This window comes from Monomorium pharaonis, chromosome 4 (assembly GCF_013373865.1).
Source record: "Monomorium pharaonis isolate MP-MQ-018 chromosome 4, ASM1337386v2, whole genome shotgun sequence".
NCBI classification, from domain to species: domain Eukaryota; kingdom Metazoa; phylum Arthropoda; class Insecta; order Hymenoptera; family Formicidae; genus Monomorium; species Monomorium pharaonis.
The window spans coordinates 28,372,970-28,399,330 of record NC_050470.1 but is presented as its reverse complement, the minus strand read 5'-3'; the positions used below and the strand labels follow the sequence as shown (position 1 = coordinate 28,399,330).

Sequence of the window (26,361 nt, the reverse complement as noted above, 5' to 3'; positions counted from 1 at the left end):
ATTGGTAAAAATAAACATTATAATATGTAAAATGTATAAACAATAATTATTTTTGTCAGAAATATTGTAATTGAAATTAAGTTTTTGACCTCATTGTGGGGTCATTTCTCTTATGTCTATCTTCTATAGATAAGATTAAGTTTTTGGAATACATATATTATATTTATCACGTGAAATTTGGATTCCTGTGATGGCTGATACTATACTATTGATGATGATATATAACGATATTGCTTCTAAGTAAAATATTTTCCTTTCCAGAAAATATTAGAGATACCGATGAAATTCTTTTTTCTTGTATTTTTTAAGTCAAAATATGATAAATGAGGAGAATAGAAATATGTACATGTACCTCTCTCTCTCTCTCTCTCTCTCTCTTTCTCTCAAGAATTTAAAAGAATTTGAAGAACATGAGAAACTGTCATTTTTTGTCTTTTTCACACATAAATTTCTTATATCTAAAATTTTTATAAATCATCTATTTTTTAATGAAAAATTCTCTAATAGTTGATACATGCAATAATTTTGCTCGCATGCATTTGATCATGTAAAAGATCGTGTTATTCAAAACGTGTTCCATTTCCTTCTTTCCAAATAAATTCATTGAACAAACAGGAAAAGATAAAATATTTCATGAAAAGGAAAACTTTTTATCTACTATTTATTACGTCGATAAGTGGAAGTGCTCGAATTGCTATAGGTAATTTGCCTTAAGCAATCGGAGAGCAACGATCGGAACAGATCAATCAATATTATTTGAATAAAAATTAAATATGATGTCATCCTGGTGAATCTTGAAACCTATGCTGCTTTTCTATACAATTAATCCCGTTTTTTAAATCCTGTTTTATAATGTTTTATAATCCCTCTCCTTATCCCATTGATGAGCGAGTAGTATAAATATTGGTGAATATTCTAGTAGTCTAGAATATTTCTTGTAAAAAATTTTTAATTGACTGTTATGTCATTCTCTATATATATTAATGCAGAAATAGATTGCATTTTTAACATAATAATATTTTTCTCTTAATTATTATGTTTTTATATAACAAACAGTTCTATTTTTTAATTATCCAACTTTACACACATACACACACATTTTATAATATTTTAACATTTTTGAGTTCTAATTTTTTTGTATTTTCAGCAGTATCTCTCAGCAGAAAAATCAAAATTCAAAAAAAGAAAATTAATTCCTGTCTAACAGGCCGTTCTTTGTAAATAGGTATGACACATAAGTCGTGATGCACGCTCAGCTTAGATTTTCTTGATGTACCATTCTCAAGAATAAAGATGTTTTCTTTAAATATATCCTTTTATTCACGCGAGTGCTATGTAAGAGTTTGTGAACGGTTGTCTAGGAAACGTTGCAGACATATTTCGTAACTTTTATAAAATGTTTCACTTTTTATTTGAAAGATTTCTAAGATATCTTTGAAAACTTGTCAATTTTAAGATTTGTAAAAAATATAAATCTTTATTAATTTATAATTAATTATAATACAAATTTTTATTTATTTATTTAATCAAAAAATTTGGATTATTTATGTACACCTAAGTTGCGTTTATCATTTTATTCTCATTATTTATCAAAAATTAAACAAAAATAAATTAACTTTGAAAGGTATATAAATCACACAAGTAAATATCAGCACAAAGATCCAGCTATAAGCGAATAAGACATATTCTACATTAGTTGTGTTTTCAGGTGTTTGGTCTATATTCTCTTATTTAAAAATAAATGGTGTACTATAATCGCCAAAATGAACGCAGTTCTAATATATCGCTGTGTCCCACGCCCATACACGCCCATTTAAAATGGTGGCTCTTCAAAGCATGAAAACACCATCTATACGAACCATATCCAATATTGAAATTTTTCAATATTTTTTAACAATATTTCAAATAAAAAGTAAAACATTTTATAAAAATTTGCAAAATATTTTGCAATATTTTCGAGACAGTTTAGAATAATAAAATATCTGTGATTTTTGTACTTTCTGTAACTTGTTTACAAGACAAGTAATTTTGTACTTATTGTAAATAATTATTATTGTGAATAGTTTTGAAACGTGATGTGAATAAAACAGTTTTAGGAAGCTATAAACATGTAAAATGATATTATCAATAATATACTCACTATACTGTTTAAACTATTTGCAAGAAAAAATTGTGCAAATTTTCTTCTCGCTATGAAAGAATCTGTCTTTAACAAATTCAAAAAAATAATAATTAAGTATAAATGCATAAATTATATAATTATTGTGTTTCAAAATGACAGTCTATTCGCATCGGTTTTTACTTGTAATTTATGTTGAAAAATAATGTGATAAAGTATATAATGGGAAGGCTAATTTAATGTTAATTTGTCATATAAATAAATGTTCAATAAAAAATAGATCCGCCAAAACTAGATGCTAATCACATGCTCTAAAAAATCACTAACAATTAATTATACACGCGAATATTTAATGTTGGCTCGTGGCGGCGATATTAAATATACATATTTCAGACTAAGTCATTTAAACTTGTTATAAAAGTTTCTGTTAAGGCATTTAAAAATTCAATTTTATTATCGGAACTTACAAATATTAATCTCCAATACATTTCGCGCGCGCGCGCGTGTGTGTGTATCCTGTTAAATAACTATTAAAAAAAACAAAATGTGTATATATACTAAACTCACACATACACAAATACATTAAGATGCACGATTAAAGTCTAATAGATCTTATAATTATACAATCCTATGGTCCTATAATCTTTTTACTGTTAATACAGAAAAAAATTAACAGCGTCCTTGTTAGATTATTAGGATCTACATTTGATTACAAATAAAACTGAAGCTACACAACTGTCATAAACTAAAATCGATTATTTGATGTCAATATAGAACAAAGTAAAGATAAAGGAGATCGTGGATAGATACGAATTATAGAGAATTTCTTGTAAATTTGAATGGAAAACAGCGACATTAAGGGATCCAATGGCAATTCGTAATAATTAGCTTTATTGGCTTCTAATCAGTCGAGAAACAGGTGCTAAGCGTTTTTTTCCATTCTTCTTGCGCCACCGGCGCCGTGTAATGTATTCAAGGCCGCTAAGACTTATTCATAAATCAGATCTCACTTTCATTCATGTATCTGACGCGACACCACCTATCTCTTCCCTCGCATTCGACTAACTGATTCGAATTTTCGGCATCACCAGGGATACTACGACATCTTTTATGGAGGGACATGATTAACGATTTCAACAAAACAAACAATAATAATAATAAGCTAGCATTTGGCTATATTATATAATGCAGAGTTTTTCACACGGTTCATTATTTCTCCTTTTCTCTCCAACGTAAAAAGTAAGCTTTTATTTCGGTTAACAAAAACATTCCTATCCGAATTGATTTTTGACATAGGTGCGTTCTTAAAAAGAATTGTGAAAACCAAGAAATATCTTCTTGGACATCAAATTGACAAAGCATTACATGCGGACAAAGCATTTCACCGTTTCGTTTCAGGTTTCACCAACTCATCATTTATTCTTAAATCAGAGTTAAACACGTGCTGCACAGTTTAGTTCTATTTTAAATGACAAGAAATAGCGAATTTGAAATTTTGACCCGTATACAGTAAAAATTTGTATTACTTCCGTGTAGATTTCTGAAGCACGGATTTTCAAGGTGGAGGTTTCCCCTGACTTTTGAACATGAAAATCTATTATGTCGAGGGCTCCTGACTTTTACATATGAAAATCTATTGTGTCGAGAATATTCGATATGTGCATGGCGAATCCAAGTTCAAAGCTTCAGTTATGGCAAAAACCGCGGCATATTACGGGAGATACAGTTCGCTAATTTGCATAATCCGCAATCGCGCGCGTCCGACAGTAGTAACATTATACCGTTCCGCCATTGGCATGTGGTTTTCGGCGCCGAACGAAGTGCTCTACACCTACGACTGATTGCGTAAGTTCTTAAAGTCAGTATACGCGCGGGATACCGGACTCACTTTCAGCATGTCAAGGACACCGGCGTCAGGTCCTCTCGGCCTAATTCTTCGCGATGAGCGACCGCATTAAATCTCGCTAATACGTGACGTTCATTCGGTAAAGTGCGAGCGACTAATGTAAAAAGTTCGTAGACATCAATTGTAGCCAGTTGAGTTTTTTGTCTTTCCCACCACTAAGTTACGATGGCGCTAAGTTTTTTCATTACAATTCTTGGAAGAACGTCAACTTTTTATTTAATCGATAATTTTCAAGAATTAAAAAAAAATCCTTTTTAAAGCTTTGTTCCTAAAATAATTATAATTGTTACGGTTTAAAAGCAAACATTTCTCACAAATCATTTATTAATATAAAAATCGGACAATAGTTTTTAACTAGAGTGATCAAATCTTGATAAATTAATTTCGAATATAAAGAATAAGAAAAAAACTCAACAAAAAATCGGAATTTTTTAAGTACATTATAGATTCTAAAATATTTTATAACATTAACGTTTATATATATATATATACGTATAAATATATACATATATACATGTTTTTTATAATTATTATATATACTTAGACGTTAACCACCTAGAGTTTTTTCAAAACGCCTCTGTAAAGACCAGAAATTGAGATATCCTGTAAAAATCAAGACAGTTCACTATGTTGATGTTAAAAATTGGGTATGATTTAATTACAGTCGTCGTTCCGAATTTTGTCCGATATCCCAATTTACGGACCTTTATTAGAAACATTCTAAAAGAATTCTAAATAGATAGGACGCCATTTGAACCAATTTATCGTGGGCATCCGTAAGCAATAACGCCAGACGCAACCATATTTACACGCATAATTAATTTATTTTTTCGCGCGTGAGTTGATAATTATTTGATCATATTGAACATGACTTTAAGTTTTAAAAAATTTCATCTAATTTTATATTTTGCGTTAATTTTATTAATGCGACTTTATTAACAAATAAATATTTTATTTACTTATCTATATGTATATCTAATTTATTTAATTTATTTATTGACATGTTTTTTATATTAATATATTTATATTAATATATAAGTATTGATACTAATCATAAACAAATATCTATATACATATACAAACGTTAATATTGCAAAGTACTTCATAATCTAATATACCAAATTTAAAAGAAATTATATTCTTATTTTCTAAGGTCGGTATTTTAAAACTAGATATGATTCAACTGCAGTTACGTGGTTCATTAAAGTGCAATCCAATTACTATTTTGATGTCAAAATATCAAAAATCCAATTTTCCAAATTTGACGACAAATAATGTCAGTTCGCAATTTCGGGCTACGTAAAATCGCCAGATCTAAAAAAAATTAGAGTGTGAAAAGTACTGCGGGCAAGTGAAAAAAATATATGCCAAGTCATACATCTTTCATCGGGACTATTTGTGACAATGTCTCGCCGATGAAAAGAACGGGGCGATTTTCGTGTCTCTCAGGAAAGCACGCAGGAATAGACGCGTTGTCCTTGACACGGCGTGAGCGAAACGCGCACGTATGGCGTACGATTCGTCTCAAGAATTTAATTCTTCGGGCGCCGAAAGTGAAACACAGACCGTTTGGCCTATCGATGCTGACGTGACTCGAAGTTCTCCATTTGATTCGATGCATGTCATCGACACATCTCGCCGCGCCTTTATATTATTTTCGTTGTTGCGATTCTAGACATAAAAAGGAAAAATTAATGTGTGGCGTAATTTAAAAATTAATTACTTTGGCGCAACATAATAAAATACAAAAATTATGTCGAAACAATTCATATTTTCCATATTAATTCCCAACCTTCGCCGAATAACTTATTTAAAAAATAAAATACAAGAAGTAATCAGATAAAAACTTCAAATGTATCATTTAATGTATAGACAACCAATTAATTAAAAATGACTTGAAACATTGATTTATCTCTGTATTTAAATAACTTTACGGAGATTTGAGAATGTGTTGAAGAAACAGAAGAAAGCGAAATGTAATTCTTCTCATCGGAATTACAAAACTGTAGACTCACGAAGCAATTCTATTTTAATGACTCTCTCTAAAATGCTGGCTATCGCTCCACGTAGTCTAAGCGGTTTTTTTTTTTCTTTAATGCATTTCAGTGTATTCCGAAATAGCAACACTAGTGTTGGTTATATAAAGCGAATTCGAAACGGCTAGTCAGTGTAACAGATCGTTATCGTATATGAATTAGAATAATCGGTACTTACGAGACGACGATAAAATTCATGTTTCGGTTTCTATTCCGTACAAGAGTGATTTAGGGCTTTTAATATGTCGTTCATACCTTTCCAACGATTGAAAACTTAATTGCCGTGAACAGTTTGAATATCGGATTTAAAATAGCGCTTTCGAATCTTAGTATTTTGACTTTTAAATACTAAGATTTAAAACTTCAAATTTGAAATAAGACACTTTCTCTACATGTTCTCTACATGTTATCTACATGTTATCTTTGGTTCTTCGGACGTTTTATGTCGTCGTCGTCGTCGTCGTCGTCGTCTACCTGTGCAAACGAAAATTTGGGGGTACGAAATTTATCATACGATTCCGTTCGAGCAGAGAAATGGATGACAAGTCTTTTTTTATCATCAAATTATTTGATACACGATTATTTATAATCATACTACGACACGCTCTCACGTATAACTACCAGTTATGTTGGGTACGCTTTCGCACTAGTCGCACATGTTGCGCAATGTCATACCGCGCGCGAAACAGGTTTCTTCCCTGGCAAAATCTGTAAAAAAAAATTTATTTTTGGCGAGGATTGCGTGTCCCTTAGCACCTCTTGGCAACGTCGTCTTCGCAATTAAATTAATTAATTAAGCGCTTTCTAAAAGCAACATGGAAATGAGTATGTGTGTAACTGAAAGGAAGAAGAAGGAAATATAGACTGGAACAGGGATGTCGATTTTGAAAAGATTTATACGTAACCGCAACGTTGAAAATAGATTTATACGTAACCACAACGCGGAAGGATGTTGCTTCAATTAAATTTTTGTTTTAATTTTAATCTAAATTTTAACTACAAATTTAATTAAAAACTTGAAGCAAAAATGTATGAACCAAATTTGAATCAGATGTAGAAAAAGTTACTTAAATAATTATTAAAAAATATAAGAATGAAGGAATAAAAATATTAGCAAGCACTAGTAATATGTAAATCTAAAAAAATTTATACGAATTTATATTAATTATTAAAAAGTTAATAATAATCACATTTGTTTCATATCTCACGGAGTTCATTCAACTTCTAGATATCCTTCAATTTCTTGGAATCCAATCGTTGGAAATTTTTTGGATGATATATTTCTTCATCATATCAACATGTCGTCATCCAATGTCAAAATTATTTCCACATAAACTCTTTCGTGTCGCAATGCGGTTTCTCATTCTTACTATAGGTATAACACTAATCGTATTTCCCACTAACGTTTTGCTCTTTCTCTTCTCTCAAGACAAGAGAATTTTTGCACGTTTTTCCGTTAAGCAGTCCATTGGTTATTTGCAATTCTTTATTTTAAATGTTGTAATACCATTGTTAATACAACCTATTCTATTATATAAATGTGTGTGTGTATATAAGAATATATTTAAAAATATATATATTCTTATATATTCTTATATAAATGGAATTTGACTAAAACACCCTAAATATAGTGGATGCATACCTGTAGATAGATTTTCAGCCGGAAATGTAGGTAGATTTGACTCCAATTTTAACGGAATACGTTTGCATGAATCGCCTTTTTTTTAGACAAGCGATAAGCGTTCTTGTATATCTAAGGGCCGATTATTTCGACTTCTTGGTAAACTTACCCATCAGGTAAATATGTGTGTCTTTATTTATTTAAGAAAAAAAAATGAAGATAGACACATACTTACCTGATAGATAAGTTTACCGAGAAATTGAAACAATCAGATCTAAGAAAGTACGGAAAAAAGATATTATTATAGGACATGCGGAATGCGCTTATTACTACGATGATACAATATATATATATCTATATCGTCATTAATAATTATACTCAAAAATCGTTCTACATTCAAAAGAATAATCTTGCAACTATAACAAAAATTGTCGGATGTGTAAAAAAAATAAATAAAAATTAAATTAATTAAAATAGATAAATAATTAGCAGATACTATAATATATATAGATTTTGCACTTAATCAATTTAACAGAAGCGAAATTTTTAAGTTTTATATGTGAAAATTCTAACAAATACAAAAATTAACGATAAATTTTAGTTGTGACATCGAGAAATCTACCTACACCATTATCGTTTCTTTTTTCGCACCTTTTCCAATCTCGTCGAACTTTTCCGGAGAAATCAAGAGTGCGTCTCATCTCGCACGTATTGCTTGCTCTACTTCCAGTACTCATTAGTACGCCTTTTTACAATGCAATTTCCGCAAATATCCGTCGCATCTCTCTTCCATCTTCTCCTGTAAGAGACAGGATAATGATAGTTATAATAATCGACAGTGTTGCAAACCTCTCACGATCTGCAGAGACGCGCGTCTCGTTAACCGCGGACTCCTGACAATGAACTAGATAGATGAGTCGCGGCGTATGTGCGTGTTTGTATGCGTGTCTAGGTTAGTAGTAACAACTTTATATCCACTTGACATATGAAATGAGATTGTCGCGACAGAGAATGTTTCTCATTCCTACAAGCTACGCGAGTAGCTTAATTATTCGGATATATCTGTCGGATACCTTTTCTAATCGTGCTGCTAATAATTATTTCTTTTTTAACTGAAATTATAGCAAAGACATATTTATAAATATAAATCTTCCATTTTTATTTGAAATTTACGTATCATAGTTGAAATGAAACTATTATAATTGTATAAAGAAAACACTGTATTGAAGATGCTGACGACGTCTGTTGCCTTTGTTTTTTTATTTTTCAATTATAGAAATAAAATGCTGGCAGAACAAATAAAATTAAAAATTTATACAAGAATTTTAGACTCGTTGACTCTCGTTTCATCCAAAATCTTTGTACTGTATTTTGATACGCATGGCAAACGGCGAGTGCGAGCGCTGCTGCGCATTGATTATCGACATCCTATTTCCAATGTTGCATATTTATCAGCAATACATGGCAATGATCCACATAATCCTTCCACTGAGCCATCAATCTCTCCTCATTAAACGCGGCGATGAGAATTGAGATCGACACACGAAACGGCAAATTTGAAGTTACAATACTGTCTATACTTAAAGAGAAAGGTGATGTTAAATGTCGTCTTAATAACGTTTCAATGACATTTCTAACCGTGCTACTTGGGGTGGACAATAGTTAGATATTAAAATATGAATAAATTTAAATATATATTCAATTAGCTCTTGCTTGACCTGTCATCAGCATCCCCTTAAAATCGGCTGTGATCATTCGAAATATATGTATAGTACACTTCGATATTATTCAAATTGATCCGCTTTCGTCCGGTATCGATCGAAAATCATGTACTATAAATAAACGACGCGAAAACGTAATCGGCGCAGCTCGTTGTTTTTCGATCAAGTTTATCCGGCCGAGAGGGCTGGCTAGTCAGAGTCGTTGACACTGGCAATGGCCTACTCTCTCCAGCGCCTTCACTCTCCTTCTTTGGGATCGTGTTCTCACTCTCTTTCAGACAAAGCAACCGCGCACGCAGTGCATCGTTTCCTATCGCGCGCTTTTCTTTTTAAGACCCTTCCAGCCTTCGCTTTCCCTACCGTACGGTAATTGGCTCCTTTTCCTCGTATTTATATTTGTTCTACCGAAAAGAAACGTTTGCTTATATGTAGAAGTTTTGAAGCAAAGAAAATTCAACATTTTGATTTTAATATGGAATCTTTTTCACATATTAAAAAACACTATTTCACATATAAAATAAAATAACGGAGATAAAGTTAGTTAAATAAGCATTATAAGAAAACCAAGAAGACTAATCATGTTATTATTTAATCTCGGATATGTACTAAATTTTCATAATACTTTGTAAATGAAATTAAGATTGGATTGACTTATATAAAAATGTTTTGATTTTTCAGACGCCAAAAATTATTATGGTACTTTACTCCTCTTTTTATTATTCCTTTATAAATCAACAGAGATCGTTCTCGAGGGTCAATTTCACCAACTACGACAGACCAAAATCAATGATCAAAGTTATTCTTTTTCCTTGATGTCTGGAGTTTTGATTAAAAAAAACGATTCAAATCGATATACTTTTACATCGCTAGATGTATATAGAATAGTAGGTGCATATAGATGAAGTCAAAATAATGTATTACCCAAGGGTTAAGATCGACAAAATATTCACATCCTATTGGCCTACCCTTTGAAAATTACAATCGTATTATCAATGACTCAATTAGTCTGACCACAGTGAAAAACAGATTGGTCTACAAAGATTTAAAAAAAATGCATCAAATTTAAGTGAAATCTAAGCAGGGAGATATTCCGGAAATTGCAGCTTAAAATTTGTCGCTATCAGTCTTATTAACCCGCGTATCTCGCTCTTCTATCGATACGACGCCAACGGCAGGATACTAGTGATAGTAAATAGATTGGCGTATAAATCAACCGAAAGAGAGAAAGAGAGAGGAACGACGTGGCCGGTGCACGTTGCACGGACGATCCATCCGGCTCGACCTGGTTTCCAGCAAGAAAAGTCGTTCGCTTCTTACCGCGCTCGAAGATCGAAGAGGAGACCGCGCCGTCCGTCGCTTACGAGTGGCAGGATGCTCTTCCCGATTCTGGACGGTGGAAAGCACCTCTCGTCTCCCTTCTTCCGACCGATCTTCCTCGATCACCTCTCGCTCGCTCTCCCGGCTCTCCCCGTCGTTCTGTTATGAAAGTGCCGCAAGTGGAGCGCGCTGCCTGTGCGACAACAAAGCTATACTTTTATTTATAACTGGCCGACTTACCGCGGAGCCGGGCCTCCGCCGATAGACGAGAGAACGGGACATTAGATCAGGCAGACGGCGCGGCCGCGGATCGCCGCGCGACGCGGACGAGAGAGTGGAAAAATGGAAGCGAGTCGAGAGAGTGCGCGCGAGAAAAATCTCGACGGGCAATTCCCCTCGCGGCAAGATAGGAAGGAACAACCGGACGGATGGACGAAACGAACGGCGCTTCCATCCACGGAAGAATTCGTTTTCCTTTTGTGGACGCGCCGACCCGCGAGATCGTTGCGGGAGAGACTGGGCGAGAGTACTATCCCAGATGTTCAACGAACTTTCCAATAAAAGTTTTAATAATTCGTTGCGAAATGATGTACTCGGACCCGATCGGCCATTGAGTTTCTCTGTACGGCGTTGCACAGAACGAATTGCAAGTGCAGATAAATCATGATTATTAATTAGATAGCCCAAACGATTTACCGCTTAGGCATTGGGCAGTCAATTAGGAGGAGGAAGTAAAGTATATATCGCAATCATTTTGAAGTAATGAATCAATTAAAATATTTGCAAAGAGTGTTACACTACTAATTCACGTCTTCTCTGAAAGCTAAGTTTTGAGATTCTCAAACGATTTCCTGTTCCCTTCTTAATTGATGATTTCTTTAGAAGACCATTTAAAGTGTCATTAGTGTTCCCTTTATTTTTGTGGGAATCATCTGTTAGAAAAAAATTGATATTTTTAGGAAGTACTTTAAAATTACTTTTATACTTCTACGGGTTACTAATTGATGAAACAATAAAAATTTTTCTCAAAAAGATTTTTATATAGAAATGTAATGTATAATTTAAAGATATTTTAATTTATAGCAACATATCGCACCTGATGTTTTTCTCGATATTTTGATCAATCAATTGTTTCCTGTTGAGTTAAAAAGATTCCCCCTTCAATCAATTTTTGTTCATAATTTATTGTTACTCGAGAACTCGAAAGAGTCGTAAAAGGCGCAATACCCTGGACGATTTGCAGAAACGTCATCTCGAGAGATGATGGCAGAGAGAAAAGCAGTAGAATCGAAAGGAAGATCAGTAGAAGCTAACTAGCGCGACGCGTTAACCGGCGCATCACTTATTAGGGAATTGCACTTTCTTTCACGGTTGGCGCGCCGAGGACGGCCGAAGGTGAGAAGAACGAGGAAATCGACCTCCGGTGCAACGACCCGCTGCGAAGTGTGTCGGTTGTGGGCGCACGCAATCGTCGCAACGATTTTGAAAAATGGCCGTCCTACTTCTGCAAGGGAGTACTTTCACGGTGTCGCTAATCCCACGACTGAGGAACGGCCATATCTGCGCTTGTACGCCGTAAAACGATGGGTTCATAGACGGAAATCTCTAACGAAAAGGACCTCTCTTACCGCTTGTGTCATCTAGTATTTCGCACAGTCAAAGTCAAAAGACCAGAAAAAGTGCCAGAAGTAAACTGTTGATTTGAAGAGCATAAACATTTTTACTTGGCAGTTTCTGGGATCGCTAATCTTTAATTTGACATTAAAATTTTTTAATAGCGGATCTAATATAACGATCAAAATTTATTGTACACTCTCAATCTGGCGACACTATCACACGGTGTATCATGTGATATGCGGTAGCAGACTTAGATGACAGGCTTGTTGTCTTTGTTCTCGCCCATCTGTACTAATTTCTTTCGACTTTGTGTACTTTAAGTAACATTTGGCTATTTTTTCCGGTCTTTTGGTCCATTGTGCGGCGATCATAAAAGCGTTGAAAAAAGATCCTAAGAAAAAATAAGAAGAAAAAGTCTCAGGACAATTTAGAAGAACCAGTATTTCTCGAATAATGTCTCATGTAGATCGGTCTCGCTGCACGGATTATTTGGCGTGATGTTTTTTGAATTTTGCAATCAAAATGACTACGTAATCAATTATCTCAATTTTTACCTTCATTAAAAGGCTCATTTTTATATTTCTAACACTTTCTCAGAATGACAAAAGTGGCAACGTTGCAGGGACATTAGAGTGACGGCAAGATCCACCCGTCTTTCAGATACCTATTCAACAAAGATAATGTCTCGTTATAACTTGTGCATATCAAATTGTCACTGAAAATATTAATATCAACCATGAACGACTTGGAAGTTATTATTTATCTCAGTAAAATTGTCACATGTATCACCATTACAAATTTAGCGCTTTTTTATATTAGAATCTGTCTAACGCAATCTCTGAATAAAAACCTCTAAGAAAAAGCTATCTGACTCAAGATAAAATCTTGTACGTACTCGTCAAAACGATCATGAACGTATCATGTATCTTCGATAAAGGTATTATTCTTCATATGCTACCTCCCCTCTTACTTCATATTCTCCTTCCGACGGTTTATCTAAACGAGCGCGCGCGCGCCGATTTTTCGTCCTAGGTCACGTTGCAAGGATTTCCCTCGATTTCTTAACTTTTATCTTCGCGCGAATCGCAGCGATCCACGGGGCCCACTTTTCACCATGAATTCTCACGATATCGTGCTCGGAAAGTAGCGAAAACGTGTTCGCGGATTTCTTTCCTTCCCCTCCCCCGCAGTGCCTCTCGACGGGAGGATCATCGGCCGGCTCGCTTTTGCACAGTTCACCATGCACGGAGACTAAAACTGTCATCTCGAAAGTTGGCCTACTATCTCCCCGATCGCGATAATAGCCCCTGCAACCGCGAGACGTGTCTTTCTTCTCTCCTCGCGACGGTCTCTAATACTCTACGGGAAAATGAAATTGCCGCTCTTCGTATCTCCCGTGATCACATCTGGTTTTCTTCAGGATAAGGGGTGAGCCCTAATGCGAGAATTAATTAATATTAACATGTCGCAGAAATTTCAATATTTTAGAAACGATGATAGTAGATAGATAGATCATGTATTTCAAAAAGATCTTTACTTTGCCGTACGTTCTAAAAATGATAAATAATTAATTTCATAAAATTAATTATATCTTTTTATATAAATAAAAATACACACACACACACACACACACACACATATTTTGGCAAAATAAACCTACATGTACAAACCTACAGCAAATACATATATCTGACTTTATTGAACGGCTAATGTTACAACAAATAGTAGTCTATATATTACAATAGTTATTGTCAAACTTTCAAATCAATACGTAAGAAAACTTTAGTTTGTATTTATGGGGAATAAAATATATTGTAACGGGAAGTAAAATTAAATTCTACTATAACTGCATTATCATGAACGTATGAAACAGTTCTACATTTTGGACTTCTGTCCTGATTTTATGAAATTAAAAAAAAATGTTGGAGATACAAAACCTATAGTGCATGTTTCACTCATTGCGTGTTCTAAGTTAAAGAAGAGCTTACAAAATATTTTAGCAGCTTATTCATAGAACTTATTCATGGAACTTCGCATTTTGACTAACGTAACTTCGTATTTTTAAAATGGCCAATTTCATTATATTAAAAAAACTGAAATCTGTATCAGATTATAGATTGACGATTATAGTTCTTTGTTGACGATTAAAAAATTGGCAAATAGACGACGAGCTAAATTACAATCTTCGGAGTTCGCTGCATCGTGATTGGCTGAAGTAGAACCGTCAACCGGAAACCAACAATTGATAATCCATAGTGTGATACGGACCTTAAGGGGATGTTGGAAACAGGTCTGTTTTACCCTCAATACTCATTCGTAACCCGGACGAATTTTCGAAGTTGTGTCATTTCAACACCGTTTGAACAGGGGCGCTAAAGTTTTGGGAAGAAAAAACTTGTGCATTTCTGCCACAATTTTCCTGTTTAACAGTCATAGTGTGCCAAGAACTATCGACCTGTGAGCATTCAAAGTGTGTGCTTGGATTACGCTATTACAGTAAGAGTACAAAGATTAAAAATCCAATTTTTTTAAAATTCAAAACGTAAGTAGAAGTAATTAATCGTATTATTTGTGATTTGTATCGTGCGTATATATTATTAAAAAATAATTTAAATTATGTTTTTGTGTTTTTATTAGAAAAAATAAAATCCTTCCTTTAAAATCCCACTTTTTCCGAAAAAAACTTTAAATAATTTGTTGCAAAAAATAATACCTCAGGATTCGAACCTGGATCCTCCAAAGTTTCGAACAAATATAAATTTATTGCGCAACGTTGCGTCAACGATCGAATGATATAACGTTACGTGGGAATCACCAAATTTATTTTGAACCGACCTCGGAGCCGCCCTACGTCGTCTCTCCTCGCGATCACGAGCGGATGCAAATGCGTGCAGATCGTGCCATGCGGCACCTGCCGCATATTCTGAACGAGTACGACCTTGGCACGCTTGACTTGCAGACATCTTCAATTTCAGTTGGCCGGTATATTCTATTAGTTCGCTATGCTGACATCGAAAGATCGTTGATTAGCACTTAGAACTACTGGAGCTTTGTAATCGTTCAGGGTGCATCGCAAGATGTATAATAATTTTACTTCGTATTCCCTTCTTGGCAATGTAATGGTTTGAAGTCATAAATTCTATTCTACTGCATATTGATAATCTGAAAGTTTGACGATAATTTTAGTATCCGTTTCTATCAATGTAGATTAACTTTAATCTCAGTTTAAGTTTAGTTTTCCTACTTTTTAAAAATGCATTAATTATATCAAAATTCACAATTAGATTCTATTAATTAGATTCTAATACATCAATTTCTTTGGATTTAACAAAGTTTCTTAAATCCAAAGAAATTAATATATTAGAATCTAATTAAATCAATTTTTGAAAAATACAATTGTTTGATTTTTCAAATAACATCTTAGTATCATGTATATCTTAAAAAAATAAATATTGTTTTATGGTTTCACGTTCATTATGCTATGGTGTAGAAATATATGAACCGTAATGAAAGTGGGTACACTGATAGAAAAATATGTGACATTTTTATCTATTACAATAATATTAGTAATAATAACTATATACTTATAGTGATACCAACTTAAAAAATTGTATACATTATACAGTTTAAAAATCTAGCATATAATTATAATTACTGATATTATAGTAATAATTACTATAAAAATGATATTCTTGACTATAATTTTTTCACGCTACGATTTTTCAAGTTTCGTTTATTTATCCCTCGATTTATATTGCCTACATTTAGACTCTTTGTTATAAACAAAGATGATCAGACCTAACGTTAAATCAAGCCTCGCTTTTTACAAATAATTCGCGTTCTTGGCAAATTTCAGAGTTTTGCTTCAGTTTGTTCAGAATGACTTTAAAGCGTAATCTCAACTCCATTCGATTACAATTCGGTTTGCGTGAACTATCTCGGATGTATCTAATGTTGCGTGCGAAGCAAAGCGCTGTGTTAGCAAACAGAAATTCTTTGAAGTTTAACCGTCTAAATTGGATTCCTGTCGGAAGTAAAGAGTTTAATCCTTTTTAACTGTTCAGATTCGCGGACTGGCAAATATGCAAATACACCTCTAAGTAAATGTATGTCCATTTTTCCTCGACCAAGAAAAAAATCGATTATGGAACTTTTTTTCTAGCAAGGATATTAGAGGATTCGCTAATTCTAGAACCAACAGTTCTAGTGTTACAAAGACAGACTTAGTGGGCAACTTTCCTCGAAGAAAATTCTACACTTTGTGTGTGTTAAATTTAACGCGCCAGAGCTATGGACTGGCCTGTATTATTTGTTGACTGACCTGTATTATTTGTTGACTTTATACTTAAATACCCTCTTAAATTTTCATTAAATCTTCAGGTCTTTAAGAAGTAGCAAAGATGCGTATTTGACACGTATAATATGCATGAAGAAAAAAAAGGTGAACATAATAAATCACAGCCGAAAATGTTTTGAGCGCGAAGATTTTCATTGTGACGACAGAAACGACACTCTCGCGTATCCATGACCATGGTCTTATACACAGAACACTTCCAAGAAAAAGTGACGCTAGTATAATGGCTACACTATAAGCTGATTATAAGGAACGTGAAAATATCTTTCAGCATTCAAAAGATAACAATTGTTTTATGCCTTTATAAAAATGTAATACTGAGAACATGAAAAATGTATGACATATAAAATTATAAGTAACTTTGGAAATATCTTTTGTGTATGAGAAATGTATGGCATATAAAATTATATGATAGTTTTCTGCACTAATTAATTCAGGACCAATCACTTAATCTTTTTGTTGCATAAGCGATTACTTTTTACTTTTACATCAATATTTATATTAGAATATTTTGACTATTCGCTCAACTTACCATTTCTCTTGTTAGTATCTCTTCTCTTTTTTCTTAAGGATGACCCAACTTCCAAAAACTAGTTTAATTTGATCAATAAGAGGTGGGACAACACTAGAAGACCCTTTTTTCCTTGATCGATGAACATGCGGCGATGGACGGAGTTCGCAGCAGCATTTATTAGCTATATATTGCATATTATAAATAATTTAATATTTAAGATAATTATATAGATTACACATATTACATATTATTAATTGTTCTATAATTAATATTTGAAATTGTTATAGATAAATTTACTCAATATTTTCTAAAAAGTAATGAAAAAAAATAGAAAAATATTAATTTTTTAACAAAATAAGGGCTCAATTCTGTACCGCCTATCGACAAGAATTGAGCTCTAAGTGAACAATACTATTGTGATTAAATTTATTTTTTTACTGAGATAAAGATCATTCCAATTACTTCTGGATTAAATAAATAATAAAACAAATAGAGTTCTATTGAATCTGACACGAATTTGATCGCCTCAAGCGAGCGAGTCAGGGAAATTGCAATATCGCATGCGCGCGTTTTGATATTAGAGAATTAAAAAAACAACAACAGGGCAACGAGACGGATATTTGATCGTAAGAATCGCCGAATAAGGGCTCGCTTGTTTGTTTGTTTGTTTGTTACCGTTGTAAACAAAAGAAGCGCTGAATCGACAGTGCATCCTCGCAGTCTAATTCACGATTTACGTCGTATATTTTACAATCGCGCACGCGGCCTCACATACTTACGTGATGACGCAGTATGTCAACGGGGATATTGAATGTCCCACGTGGTGGTCGGAGGAGGACCACCCAGTTACGCTAGGAGAGGACGGGAGCACACGAGAGAAAGTGAGAGAACGGATTCCTGCAATTCTGTACAGAGCGAAACAAGGGATGAGGACGTGGTCTAGGTATCCAATGCGCCAATGCGACGGCGCCGTATAGTGCCGCAACCCGCCGCTCGGCGCTGCCGCTGCGAACTCCGTCTGTCTATCGCCGCATCGTAGCCGGTCGAGGGAAACGGGTGTTCCGGCTCTCCCGTCTCCCGGTTGTCCCATCTCTCATTGGTCAAACTAAGCCTAGTTTTGGGGGTTGAACCTAAAAAAAGAAGAAATATTAACAAGAGAGATGGTAAGTTAAGCGAATAGCTAAAATGTATCATGTTAAAGTGTGTTATCGTATTACAAGTGTTAGTGGGGGGGGACTCAAAAGGAAGTCCCGTGTGACTATACCCGCAAGATACTCCTAGTTGACAGAAAAATCTCGCACGATTTCGTGGACCTCCACTTGGTCCCTCTACTTTGTGGTGTTGCGGCACAATGTGGCATGCTTCCGAAGGTTGGTGGTTGGTCCAACTGTGCTGCAGCGCGCCACAGTGGCGTGTCGTCCCTGTCATTTACTTTAGCCGCGGCCGGCCGAACATGTAATCGGAACCGAACGGAAATCTGGATGGAAAAACTTCGGGAGGCGATTCCGAGAAGTAGCCTCGGCGGGATTAGCGATAAAGAGAAAACGCGATGTAAAAACGCGGCTTCCGCCCCGGTCACCCAATACGACACGCTTTAATGACAGGACGGGGAGTCGCGCGTGTTGGTGCGTGGTTAATATTACGCTTACGAAATTTACCGCATGATCGCAGCACGTGACAGAAGGGTCCCTCGCGCGCGGCTGATCTCAAAATTGTAAGGGTCTATCCACACAAATTTGCGTAGCTGCGTAAAGAAAATTATTCAATCACAATTTACGCGCATTCTCATGATAGAAATGCGATTAGAGAATTTTCTTTATTCATATAATTATGTAGTTATGCAAGTTTATCTGATTCTCTGATTAATTGATTCTCTTATGCGTTATATATTGTGCATTATGGAAAAGTCTGTGCTCCCGCCCTGATTTGTCATCACCGTTTTCGAACTTCTCTTTTTTTTTTCTTTAAAAAAAATTTGCTTATTCTGTTTGACTTACATCCCCTATGAGCAAACGTTAGATGATTTTGTACTGTGATCGAAATCTCTTATTTCCAATACTTTTAATCCGCATCGATATCAGTCCACCGTATCGCTATATAATTGCATCGTATCATCTGAAACTTTTTCGATTTGCATCATCTGATCATCGTTAAAGATATCCGGTTTATTATTGACCACGTCGTACATCCCTTGATTAAATAACTTTTTGAAAATGTCAGTCTTAAAAAAATCATCGTCGATTCATTATTAGATAGTTCAGGTCAGAGTTGTAATTTTCGAATTTTTGCACATAGCCGCGACCGTGAAGGGGATAACGAATTGAGGGTAGAAATCAATTGTATTGAAGAATCAGCGAATGCTCAGTATAATATAATATGATTAGTTCTTGTCATTAGTTCTCTATCCCTTATACGGTCACGGCTATGTGGCAAAAGCACAAAAACTACAATGTAAAAAGAGATTTAAGTCCGGTTCAGGTTTCACAAAATGTTTGTGAGATTATTCACGAACAATTCTATTGTCGAAGTGAGATGGTATACGTGATGAAAGGCCACATCCCCATGGCGTCAGGTCCACTGAATGAACTTGTTTTCCTTTTAAAAGATCCTCATTTAACCATTTTTTGAGTTAGGTATTTTATCTCTTGTGTATCAAGTTTCATAACAATTTTTTAGCATCAATCTTCTTAATTTTGCCCCTTACTCTTTTTGTCAAAAAATATATTATAAATACTATTGCGAAATACGAAAAATTATTTGCAGGAATATTTGCAAAAAAGTTCTCAGACTAATGATAGAAGATTTTTATGCGATTATCTTCGCGTGACAATTACTTTTCAAATCAATTTCAGGAGGCGTATAAATTAATTTGGAGGCGAATTTGTTGTATCTTAATGATAAAGAGATAAAATAGAACATAATGCTTTTACTTAGTATTTGCGAACGTGCATATAAATTGGACCAAAAACTTTTGAATCTTACCGCATAATTCTTATCAACGCAGATTTTATCACATGTTTTTACTTTATTTTATAAATTAAATCTACATTTGGTAATCCTGCAAACTCCTTAAACTTTAATTAGAATTTACATTTTATTTATTACTTACATTTACTTTATGTTTGAATTTTTTATGATTTAACATTATTTTTATATTCAGCGAAAATTTCATATTTTAGAAAAATTTCATTAGAATTAAAAAATGTTTTATTTTTTACATTCACCGTTTTAAATTTTTACATTTGATTCCTTTTTTATATTCAGTGACATCGAAAACTTCTAAAAATACTTGGGTATACATTTTCTTAAAAACAATCAGATATAAAAAACTAATATTTTTTGTACACATCAGAGCATATTGTGATATTTACATTCCTTTTTCACGATTATTTTATTCTCAGTTTTAAATGGAAAATAAATATAAAATATTAAAATTGTTATGAACATATTTATTTAATTTTAAGAACGTAATTTGAAAAGCGCATTTATATATCCGGTATATCCGATTTACCATATATCCGGTTGTCACAATATGCATCTACTTATGTGAACATGTAGATTATTTAATGAAATAAATCGCATTCGTGTTTGCACGATACTCCTCCGTAGTAATTAAAACAGGAAATGAAATCCTATGCATTTCGTGTTCGAGTATTTGTAGAATAACCGCTTAAGAATTGGTATATTGATCTGTTTTTCTTTACTCGTGGGAGTTGCCGCTTTCAAAAGAGTTCTGAATGTGACGTGAAACTAAGTAGCTCAACTTACTATTTCCTTCGCTTATCGAGTCATGACTAAGCTTTTAAGTTTTCTTACAAAACAAGTTGCAAACTGAACTTTTGTACACAATTGAGATTTTTCATTTTGTATGTGTGGCAGAAAGAGAAAGAGAGAGAGAGAGAGAGAGAGAGAGAGAGATTTGTAAAAATATGTATTTTTATTTGTCAGAAAACTTTAAAAGAAATTACATAATTTACATAATTATGATTATTGTTATTTTCTTTGATAAAAGAAATTGTGATATTAATTAAAATGTCACTTAAATTAATAAATCATGATTATTACCTGAAATATAGTTTCTCGTATACCATGGTGTAATCCAATAATAGAAATCTTTGTCCTATGCAGGAGTTATCTATAACAAGCTTTAATAAATAAGCCTTTGTGTCTATGATTACGATAGAAAATATAGTCTCCTCGATAAACCTCGATATTTTTAAAGTGTATTTGCCCTTACATCCCGTAGAAAATTTAATTGAATGGACGATGGATTTTATTCCATCGACAGCAGATTTTGTAATGATCTAAGATGTTCTTAACAAACATTCATTTCCTGCAATTATAGTTGTGTATATTCCAGAAATATATCCAAAAGCTAAGTTTTTAAAACAAAATTTTAAATTTAATTTGTTTATAATCAAAGTTCTTTTTTATTTAGTTTAAATCGTCATAAATTGTGACATATGTAACAAGTTAATCTTTTTCAAGGAATAAAAATAGTATATAACGAACGATAAAAAATTCTTAACAATTCTTAGAATTTTGTATAAAATTTCTGGAAAATCCAAGAATTGTTTTATAAAAGTAGGATTACTTCCCGATCTATTATTATTATTATTATTATTATTATTATTATTATTATTATTATTAGTTATAAAGTAAACATTATTATTATAATAACGAATTTATACCTGTGTTTGTTCAATATCTTAGTGTTGCACGAAATGTTTCTGAAATACCAATATGAAATACTTGTATGTATTTAATATATATTTCAGGTACTTGCGGACGCGACATTGATGGACAATCACCACTGTCATCATCGCACCTTCTCAGCGAATGGTAATCCGGAAGGTATCACGATACGCAATTTAGTGGACGGCGAGACCTTGACTTATAGCTTGGCCCTGATAAAGGGTCGCGCACCTGCGCTGTGCAGTTACATTACCGTTCGGGGTCACAAGAACGTGACCTCGGAATGGCCGATTATCGCCGGGCAATTCCGTGTTCTGGTGGACTTGGCACGTGGCCCGAACAAATTAGAACTCGAGGCGGGCGGACATAAAAGAAGATTAGTCCTCATATATGAACCGAGAACTACAAGGCTGCGAGTGACACCGGTCTATGTCATTTGTGCGGGTCATGATGGTTATTTTCAGGTAGCGACAAAAGTAAATTATACTTGTATAGTAATCTCCTAAGTTAAATATAATAGGAATTATTCTTATTTAATTATTTTGTATGATTGCTTGAAATCTCAGATCGCAAAATGATTTTAATCGCATTTTAGTATACTGAGATTATTGAGAATTACTGAGATTTTCTTCCCTCTTCTCTTTGGAAAACGTTGTTTCGATTAACTGTAATCGATACTTGAGGAACATAATGCAGTTAAGTGATCGTGACTCATAATTCAGCTACTTGGAACATGGCGTGTACTTCTCCAATTATCGATCACCGTTTTGTTGCATGAATAGTTGTATTACAGTGTTAATTTTTTCTACGTTATTTCGGCGTGATAATCCGATTGTTGTCTCTTGATTGCTCAATTTTGTGAAACGAAGTTATGCAGGCCACGGTTTGATCTGCGTTTTCAGGGTCCACGTAATGAAGATCGATCACCTGAGAGCGCGGCAACGAGAATAGGACTCGGTGCCAGGCTTCTACAGACACTAATGGCTGAAAAGTTGCAAGAGGCCGGTTACGGCAGGAAGACCTTTCAGCTAGAAAGAGATCTAGATGGCCCAGAATGTTTGGTGATGCATAGCATGCTTCATGTGGACCAGGCACGAGCGATGAAACAAAGGGAACTGTGGGAGTTGATCGCGCGTGAACTAATGACCGGACCTTTAGCGTCTAAAGATCGCAAATATCTCGCGTTTTTGTCATGTACGAGATACCGTGGCGCGCCCAGTCCTCGTACGCATGAGGATACTTTGGCGAGAACGCAAGGTCATGCGGCCCTTGGCGGAGGTGGCCTAGCGCTTTTCGGTTCGGCATGTCTTCACACCTGGCCTACGTGTATGGCTCAGGTTGGTTATTTTATATGAAACGAAGAAAGTATTTCAAAAATAAATTTTCTTGTATCATTTATTAGGTGTTATCGAGATTTCTCGACGCAACTGTTATCGATACCGAGCAACTCATGGACGACAGTAATTATCGTGGTACACACGGTGGCTGCTTGGCGACAACGTTAGGCTCTGTCCTACACGAACTTGGTCATACCTTCGATCTTGGTCACACTCGAGAGGGGATAATGGGTCGAGGATTTGATTACGTAGATAGGGTTTTCGTAGGCGCAGCTGGAATAGATTTCAATCGTAACCCTATTAGAAGAGACCCCCAACACACAACTGTCGCCCTCAGTCGACCACTTAGCGTCACAGTAACTGTGCAAGAATCCGTACTATCGAGTCCACGGAGGGGTCGATTGCTCTCGGAAACATCCAGACCATCATCGTCGTTTACTTCGAGGCAGTTGCGAGGAAGACTTTCAGCGCCAGCTAGTCCTGAGCTTAATAGATCTCTATCTAAGAGTTTAATCGCCTCAGAACCCTTTTCACAACCTGATCGGACATTCTGGGGTCCATCATGCGCAGCATTACTCGCATATCATCGCTGGTTTAACAGCGAAATGGACAATCTTTCCAATAGACGTCATCATGAAATAGAGTACGATGGAAAAAGGTGAATTAGCAACGATACGTTCTCGTTTCAGAATATTAGACATAATTAACCATTAAATAATCTTTCCTAACGACTAATCTCTAGCTTGTTTATATATCATTAGTAAAATAAGTTTCAGCATGACTTTTTAACAACTATAATTTTATTTTCTGCAAGAAATGTGGTCAGATCACGATATGGAGTACGAGTAATAGAGCTTAGAGAGACGTCGGGTGGAATGGTTGTGGGTTCCCGTCAATTTCCTGGCTTACGACCACCTTTGGAGGCTTTAGTTCCATCGCCGCCACCTCACTGCCTCACCACTCTTACCCTCGTTGCCGAAGACTCCACCGGCAATGTGCTCAAACATCCTCTTCCCACTGCCTTTTAAAGGTCAGAAGAAACAATGATGCATAATTTTATTTTCTAGTCCAGCGAAGATTGTTACAGTTTGTAAGCAATATTTGCTTTATATATATATATTGTAAATCAATCAAAGATATTATATTTTTATTTGTTCTTTTTTCTTAAAAGTTTAGATATTTTTATTAAATGTGTATAGCAATGATTTTTTTAGTGATATCTCACACGCTAATTATTTGTCAATACATTCGCCTAGATATAAAAGAGATATTTTTAGATACACACACGTGCGCGCGCGCGCGCGTGTGTGTGTGTGTGTGTGTGTGTGTGTGTGTGTGGTATGCCATTAATAAAATGCAATATGAAGAGTGAGAATAAAAATTTGTGAGAAGTGTACGAAGATATTTATAATTTAATTTTTATGAATTTTATATTTTTTAAATTTCTTGTATGTAAAATATCAAAATCTCTAGTTTCTATTTAATGTGTGATCAGAAATTATCGTCGAAATATTAAAGCAAAATGTACAACTTTTTGTTTTTATAAAATTATGAATCAATGTATAGTACTGTCATTATGCATTCCTTTCTTTTGAAAATACAAACTATAAATACTATTTCAGCCAAATAGAAGGTATGATAAATTTGCATGTAAAATTTGAAAAAATTCCATGCACATGTTACATAACTTAATAAATTTATTTTGATGCTTTTTGTTATATCTTTAGAAGCTCCAAAAATAATGGGATGTTTAAGTATTTATGTTATAGATTATACTTTTAAATACGATTTGTATGTATAGCTGAAAATCAAATAGAAGCTTATATCCATATGTAACTGACACACAAATAATATGGATTTTATATAATATCACATAATGGCGTAGTCATATGACAAATATTTGATAACACGTCTTGCTCATGTACAGCTCTTTCCATGTTGTCGAATATGCAGGGAACTACTTTAGGATAATTTATTTTATAATAATAGTCCCTAGTGCTCCATGAGCTATAGCCTTAATTCTTATTAATATAAACATAATAATTAATAATATTCTTAACGTGCACAAATGCATTATGAGCATTAAAATGAGGAATATATTTAGTACATAAGATATTGAAAATGCTTGTGTATGTAATTATACATTGCGGAAATTTCATATAGAATAATCTACAAAACGTGATTAGACAAATACTTATGTAAGTAGGATTTTTAAAAAGACGATAAAGTTTCTCTAGTAAAGTTGCTAAGGTACCTATATGTATATCATTAACTGTTTAAGTGCCATGCAGCATAAATGCCATCGATTTTTCATGTCAAAAAATGCATTGCAACAATAAGTTGATAATGTGTTCAATTTCTACTATAATTCATAAAGTTAGGCTTGGAATGAATTTGTAAAGGTTTATCTACACAAACTTGCATAACCATACGCATAAAGAAAATTATCCGATCATAAATTGCACACATCCTTATAATGTGAATTTTCATTATGTATATATATGGTTATGTAAAACAAATTTTTAATAACAAAAATTGCTAAGATTAATACTTGGGTGAAAATTCCCTCAGTAGTGCTCCAAAGTTAACCAGTTTTTTTTTCAATTCATTTATTAAAAATAGGTGAAAAATATGTATTTTTAATAAATTAATTGTTATCATTTATATCATTTATGACATAAAACAAGGGCATAAATTGGCTGCATAATATTGTTCGCACGAGTTTTTACGACCACCTTCAGCACTTAAATAGTTAAGCATACATATATATATATTATATACTAAATTATTTTAATAAGTTAGGCTAGTAAACCAAAATTACAAAGACAATATGCCATCAATTCTAGCAAACTGATAAAAATATCTATATGTATTGAACTAGGAATAAAAATTCATTAGAAAGATGATTAACACTTTTTCTCCCTATTTTTTTTCCATATTAAATTTATACTATTAATATGTGTAAAACTATACGTGATTATCACAGTTTATAAAATAAATAAATACATATTTAATATATGAAATCAATGATGACTAAAGAAAAAAAAAATTAAAATTTCATTGCAATGAATATTATATAATAAATATAAAATATCTAGAATATGATTCTTGAAATTAATCATAT

General features: G+C 33.8%; 2 protein-coding genes, 1 long non-coding RNA gene and 1 other non-coding gene across 9 annotated transcripts in view; 2 read left to right on the top strand and 2 right to left on the bottom strand.

Moving 5' to 3' along the window:
* LOC114253723 overlaps window positions 1-1,449 on the top strand; it is a 36,552-nt gene extending 35,103 nt beyond the window's left edge. Inside the window, exon 4 of the transcript XR_003625337.2 lies at window positions 1,151-1,449. The gene's annotated coding sequence lies outside the window, so the exon portion shown is untranslated. The remainder of the gene's footprint in view (window positions 1-1,150) is intronic.
* A 3,568-nt stretch (window positions 1,450-5,017) lies between these two features.
* LOC105827863 lies at window positions 5,018-18,603 on the bottom strand. Of its 5 annotated transcripts, none has more exons than XR_003625336.2 (8): window positions 18,470-18,603; window positions 17,985-18,335; window positions 17,224-17,386; window positions 8,334-8,481; window positions 7,704-7,956; window positions 7,252-7,545; window positions 6,240-6,769; window positions 5,018-5,696 (listed from the first exon to the last, which is right to left on the bottom strand). It is a non-coding gene; the product is annotated as an uncharacterized LOC105827863 (transcript). The 5 variants fall into 5 exon arrangements; XR_004962806.1 differs by lacking the exon at window positions 5,018-5,696 and having other exon boundaries at window positions 6,105-6,535; window positions 6,683-6,769; XR_004962805.1 differs by lacking the exon at window positions 5,018-5,696 and having other exon boundaries at window positions 6,105-6,769; window positions 7,252-7,588.
* LOC105838127 (putative zinc metalloproteinase YIL108W) lies at window positions 18,239-26,143 on the top strand. 2 transcript variants are annotated; one of them, XM_012683435.3, is made up of 5 exons: window positions 18,239-18,368; window positions 21,984-22,364; window positions 22,803-23,237; window positions 23,303-23,895; window positions 24,052-26,143. In XM_012683435.3, exons 1-5 carry the CDS (start codon window positions 18,366-18,368, stop codon window positions 24,263-24,265), a joined length of 1,626 nt encoding a protein of 541 aa, XP_012538889.1. In that variant the 5' UTR covers window positions 18,239-18,365; the 3' UTR covers window positions 24,266-26,143. The 2 variants fall into 2 exon arrangements, with proteins under 2 accessions (XP_012538889.1, XP_036141190.1); XM_036285297.1 differs by lacking the exon at window positions 18,239-18,368 and adding an exon at window positions 18,835-18,919.
* LOC118645037 lies at window positions 19,158-22,020 on the bottom strand. Its single transcript, XR_004962808.1, has 2 exons — window positions 21,897-22,020; window positions 19,158-21,538 (listed from the first exon to the last, which is right to left on the bottom strand). It is a non-coding gene; the product is annotated as an uncharacterized LOC118645037 (long non-coding RNA).
* Window positions 26,144-26,361: the final 218 nt, after the last annotated feature.

Excerpts from the sequence above, each read along its gene's own strand:
- LOC105838127 (XM_012683435.3), top strand. Across the intron at positions 22,365-22,802 it reads GTCATGATGGTTATTTTCAG|GGTCCACGTAATGAAGATCG; the intron begins GTAGCGACAAAA and ends CTGCGTTTTCAG. Across the intron at positions 23,896-24,051 it reads ATAGAGTACGATGGAAAAAG|AAATGTGGTCAGATCACGAT; the intron begins GTGAATTAGCAA and ends ATTTTCTGCAAG.